Raw genomic sequence first — 6,000 nt, forward strand, 5'->3', positions numbered from 1 at the left:
GAGCATTGTAAGAAAAACATACAAGTGGTATAAAAAAATAGCTCTCAGAATGTTCATGCAGTGTGCTCTAAGTGCCCACAAACTCCATCGGAAGTTCACGCCATCTACCAAAGATTTTTTGGCTGATTTCAAAGATCTTTTGACAGTACTTGTGTGTTCAAGCCCTAGATTGAACAAAGAGGTAACACGTCATGAAGTTGTACAAAGGCTAACTGGGAAGCACTTTCCCGTGAAAAGAGAAAGTAAAGACGGCAACACAAAAAACAAGAAAGACAAAATGTGCCGGGTGTGCTGGGCTCGTGGTCACCGCACAAGTGCTGGAAGAGAGATCAAGACAGTGTGGATTTGCAAAGATTGCCCAAGTAACCCAGGTTTGCATGCCGATAAAGATTGTTTCAGGGCCTACCACACAAAATTGGACTATTCTAAAGAGGATGATGAGTAAGAGAAAACCATGACGTCACATATGAACTTTGATTTGTGCATAATTTGAATAAAACAATGAAAAAAATTCAATTTGTTTTTATATTTTTATTTGTTATTTGTTATACGTATCTTCATCAATATCCAGTTGGAAAAACGTATTCCATAAGAATTTCTTATAGAAAATATAGTTTTTATCATTGATTCGATAAAAAACACGAAAACCAAAATATCTGTAATGACGTCACATAATAACGTCATGGCGGCCATTTTGAAAGTAACAAAAATTTACCTGCCCCAATATATAGGGCAACATCGTGTTTATCACAACACGCAAAAAAAAAAATTTTTGAAACAATAGTTAGTTTTTGTACTATAGTGAATTTTTGGAAAAAGTCATTATTTTCACGATTTTGCCCTAAAACTTTGATTTGTGCATAATTTGAATAAAACAATAAAAATAATTCAATTTTTTAAAAATTTTTTATTTGTTATACGTATCTTCATCAATATCCAGTTGGAAAAACGTATTTCATAAGAATTTCTTATAGAAAATATAGTTTTTATCATTGATTCGATAAAAAACACGAAAACCAAAATATCTGTAATGACGTCACATAATAACGTCATGGCGGCCATTTTGAAAGTAACACAAATTTACCTGCCCCAATAGGGCAACATCGTGTTTATCACAACACGCAAAAAAAATGTTTTTGAAACAATAGTTAGTTTTTGTACTATAGTGAATTTTTGGAAAAAGTCATTATTTTCACGATTTTGCCCTAAAACTTTGATTTGTGCATAATTTGAATAAAACAATAAAAATAATTCAATTTTTTTTTAAATTTTTATTTGTTATACGTATCTTCATCAATATCCAGTTGGAAAAACGTATTTCATAAGAATTTCTTATAGAAAATATAGTTTTTATCATTGATTCGATAAAAAACACGAAAACCAAAATATCTGTAATGACGTCACATAATAACGTCATGGCGGCCATTTTGAAAGTAACACAAATTTACCTGCCCCAATAGGGCAACATCGTGTTTATCACAACACGCAAAAAAAATTTTTTTGAAACAATAGTTAGTTTTTGTACTATAGTGAATTTTTGGAAAAAGTCATTATTTTCACGATTTTGCCCTAAAACTTTGATTTGTGCATAATTTGAATAAAACAATAAAAATAATTCAATTTTTTTTTTAATTTTTATTTGTTATACGTATCTTCATCAATATCTAGTTGGAAAAACGTATTCAATAAGAATTTCTTATAGAAAATATAGTTTTTATCATTGATTTGATAAAAAACACGAAATCCAAAATACCTGTAATGACGTCACATGACGTCATCAATATGCAAATTTTTTTTTTTTTTTATACCTAACTGTAGACTAACCCTTTACTTATCACATACCACAAAAATAATTACACAATTATCTCAATTAGTATTTTTTTGCAATTTATTAAAATATCATATGTTTTTCTTAAATATTACTACGCACAGAGGTGGGAATAATGCACTGCAGTGAAAGGGTTAAGATTGGGATCGTTGTTGCGTTTAGCTATCTCAAGTTCATGAAGAAAACAAGTTTTAAGGTGGTAACTGGTTATGTATTTTTTTAATTCTCTTCCGCTGTCGTGGTCTACGACCTTTGGAAAATATCCAGTTTCAGAAAGAGATTTCAGGATGATGTATCCTTTTTTGATATGATCTGGTACAGACTTCATTATGTTTTGTTCGAGATAACTATATGATATTCTATAAAACATGGTATAATCTTTCACATGGTACCTGTCTGGTGTTTTGAAAACCACCGAAAACATAAGATCGTTTGTGCATTGTTGCAGTAAGCATGAGTGGCCAACAGAAAAACCTTCTGGTGTCCATTCAGGAAACCAAATTGTTGGAACAACATCTACATCTACCTTGAAGGTCTTTGCTTGACGTCCAAAATAGACAAAGCTCAAATTGGAAGTGCCACAGAAAATTTCATCCAGAAATTTTACACAAATAAGTTCATTTTGATCGTCCACAATATGCCTGACCTCTTCATTTATTAAGTTGTACAATTGACGATTCAACATCTTACAATCTAGGAAATTGTCTTGGTCAAGATACTGAGAAAACTGTTGTTGAAACTTTTCATCTCGTAGACGAAGTTTAACAAACCCTTCTGGAAAAGCAGTAGATTCAACTGGAACGAATGCGTCGCTGAATTCTATCAAACCCCAAATAAAATCAAATTCATCCCTGACCTGTACTTTTGTACCTTCAAAAGAACTTCCAGCCAACCGTAACTCACAGCGAAATAATGGATTTCGAACAGCCATTCTGTCAGCCACAAGGTGCATCAACTTGTCCATTTTCTGTGGAACAATGGAATTGTCCTCAATGTCATAAAACATTCCCATATTAGTGAATTTTAACATGATATTGATAGACTTGCAAAGAGAAGTCTTGTGCTTGTCTACATGCTTTATATATTCGTCAATATCAACCGTACTATGTTCTTTTCTGATGTATTTTAAAAGGGGACAACAAAATAGTGGATCATTTTCGTTGCATACCAAAACAGGATTTTGTAATTGCAATGGTTTCAGTGTTTTGAATTTAGATAGTAATTCTTGAAATTGGGGGAAGTGCAAAATTTGTGCGAGATCAGTGGGTGATTCATTATTGTGATCTTTAATGCACACGTCGCAACGAGCTCTTAACAAAGTCTGACAAACTGGTAGCTTTCTATGCCATACGGCCCAGTGGAGTGCTGTCGAGCCATAATTATCTCTTACATTGATGTTATGGCCATTTTTTAAATACCAGAAGATTAAGACATGTGCCATATTGTAAATTCTACATGACCAATGAAGTGCAGTTGCTCCTGTATTGGATTTTCTTGTGACGTCAGCTCCCAGCTCTAGTATGGTTACCAAAATGTCCAAGTCACCAATAGTTGTAGCCTGATGAAGTGGCGTTACACCATACACATCAGCTTGATTTACGTCTACACCTTCTTCTACTAGCATTTTGATAATTTCACTGCGAAGTTCAAAATCTTTTACCTTTTCTACAGCATGGAATATTTCATTTTGTCCCCTGTGATCTTGTACATTCATCTTTATTCCATATTTCATCAACTCTTTGATAACTTCACAGGTTGTATCCCCTGATGTTAAGGCGTGGTGCACAACTGTCTTCCCCTCATAGTCTAACTCATTTATTTCAGCACCTTTGTCTATCAGTAACTTCAAAGATGTAGTGAACCTTTCAAATTGACTGGTACATGCAAGATAATGCAAAACGGTTTCACCAAGACTGTTTTTGGCTTTGATGTCTGCACCATTCTCCAACAGAAATTGTATTGAGCGATGACATGCAATTTCACCAATCACATGAAGCGGTGTATCATCATTGTTGTCCAGACAATTTACATCTAGCCCCATTTCCAACAGCTTTTTCAACATATCAACCCTGCTATCATCAGCATGACGTTTGCCGGCTATATGAAGATAGCTTCCACCAGTTCTAAGCTCTTTCTCCTGTATGTCGCTTACTGTTTCAAATTTCTCTAACAAATAATTACTGTACTCCAATTTACCACTATACATCAAATGCATAAAATCTGTCTGGCCATTCCTATTTTTGTGGTTTATATTTGCTCCGTTTTCCAACAAAAACTTCAAAATGTTCTCACTATCCGAACTCCTGCTGTGTATTGCTTTGAAAAGTACTGACTGCTTCAAAATATCTTTGTGGTTGACACTGGCTCGTTTCTTTACAAGTAACTTAACTGTGTCCAGACTTGAATGTTGGACCGCACAGCAGAGTTCATTGCTTAGCAAGTCTTCAACACCAGTTGATGTGAAATCTTGACGGTCGAGCTTGGAAATGATTTCCCCTATTTTCTGTAAATCATTTCCTAGAACTGCATCCTTTAAAAGTTTCTCACCTGTTGCTTTATCCATGTTATGCAGATTCACTTAGATGTGATAAACTTAATGTGATATGCCTTCTGAAAGACTATTATTATCAACATATTTTGCATAGTTGTTCATGAGCTTTTGTATGTCACCTGGTGTAGATATCTGCAAAAAAGAAAACATTTTATGCTAGTTATTTAGCTAATATGACAAATAAGTTAGATAATTGAAATAAAACTCCTCCTTTTTTAATATACCACATAATAGATATTCACTTTGACAAAACCTGTTCATTTTGACTTTTTTTATAAGAAAAATTATTATTTTTGTTAACTTCATTCAAATTATTTTTAAGAAGCTATTTAAGGCTAGACAAACACATTCCTCTTTCAAGAAGGCCTGTTTTTATTTTGAAATAAACTCCTTGAATAATAAATTGTTTAATCATGGCATAACGTTGGTAAAAGTTAGACATTTTTGCATACGAGACCAGGAGGATTGTGGCGGTGCGTGACTAAGTAGGCGGAGTTACAAATTGGCATATATGATTGGTCAATTGATGCCTCTATGCACGGTGGGGGTGGACTTCTTGCTTTTTTAAACTGGATTCCACACCAGGTTCCTCCGTCCTCCCATCTACTCATGGAGGAAAAACTATTATCCATGGTCTACCGTCTTAAAATCGAAAGTTTCCTATTTCTTAGCCAATGGCCCATGATTAATTGTATACGGCAGCATGCGCCGCCATGCACTCATTGGCTAAGCGTGGAGTTGGCCTATACAGTAAGCCTTCATCCAAACTAAACTGTAAAGGAGGTAATGTTTTCAAACCAACCGGTCATAGGCCTACACTAACCAGTAATCCAAAGTGTTTAATAACAGGAAGATTAGAATTGTTAACTTACCTGCAAATTAAAAAATTAGCTGAAAACAAAGTAAAACCCGCTTTGCAATTTGTTCCCTTTTATCAAAACATCGTGTTTTAGGGAAGGGACTTTCCGGACTTTGGTATACAAAAACAGACCCACTTCTTTCTTTCTCCTTTTCATTTGACAGGCGCCCTCATTATGAGTACATACAGTAGTTTATACAGGCAGTTGTTTTATATAATTCCCTCGTGGGATCTCAAATGTCATAATGCACCTCTAAGCAGTCAATATCTGTATAATATTAATGGTGTAATTAAATGAATAATTGTTAGGTAAATCATACATAGAGATATTATATATTCACTATAATATCTCTATGGATAAATACATAGAGATATTATATATTCACTATAATATCTCTATGGATAAATACATAGAGATATTATATATTCACTATAATATCTCTATGGATAAATACATAGAGATATTATATATTCACTATAATATCTCTATGGATAAATACATAGAGATATTATATATTCACTATAATATCTCTATGGATAAATACATAGAGATATTATATATTCACTATAATATCTCTATGGATAAATACATAGAGATATTATATATTCACTATAATATCTCTATGGATAAATACATAGAGATATTATATATTCACTATAATATCTCTATGGATAAATACATAGAGGCTCAGTCACCCACTGTTAGTGGTCTGCATCCCACATCAACAACAAAAATGATCAAAACAGTTTAGGTATTTATAC

At 33.4% G+C, this 6,000-nt stretch overlaps 1 protein-coding gene across 1 annotated transcript; it reads right to left on the reverse strand.

Annotated features, from left to right (window-relative positions):
• Positions 1-1,922: 1,922 nt before the first annotated feature.
• On the reverse strand, positions 1,923-4,391 carry LOC144851675 (uncharacterized). Its single transcript, XM_078709256.1, has one exon. It carries the CDS (start codon positions 4,389-4,391, stop codon positions 1,923-1,925), a length of 2,469 nt encoding a protein of 822 aa, XP_078565382.1.
• Between the last annotated feature and the right edge of the window lie 1,609 nt (positions 4,392-6,000).

This window comes from Antedon bifida, chromosome 1 (genome assembly GCF_963402885.1).
Source record: "Antedon bifida chromosome 1, ecAntBifi1.1, whole genome shotgun sequence".
NCBI lineage: Eukaryota > Metazoa > Echinodermata > Crinoidea > Comatulida > Antedonidae > Antedon > Antedon bifida.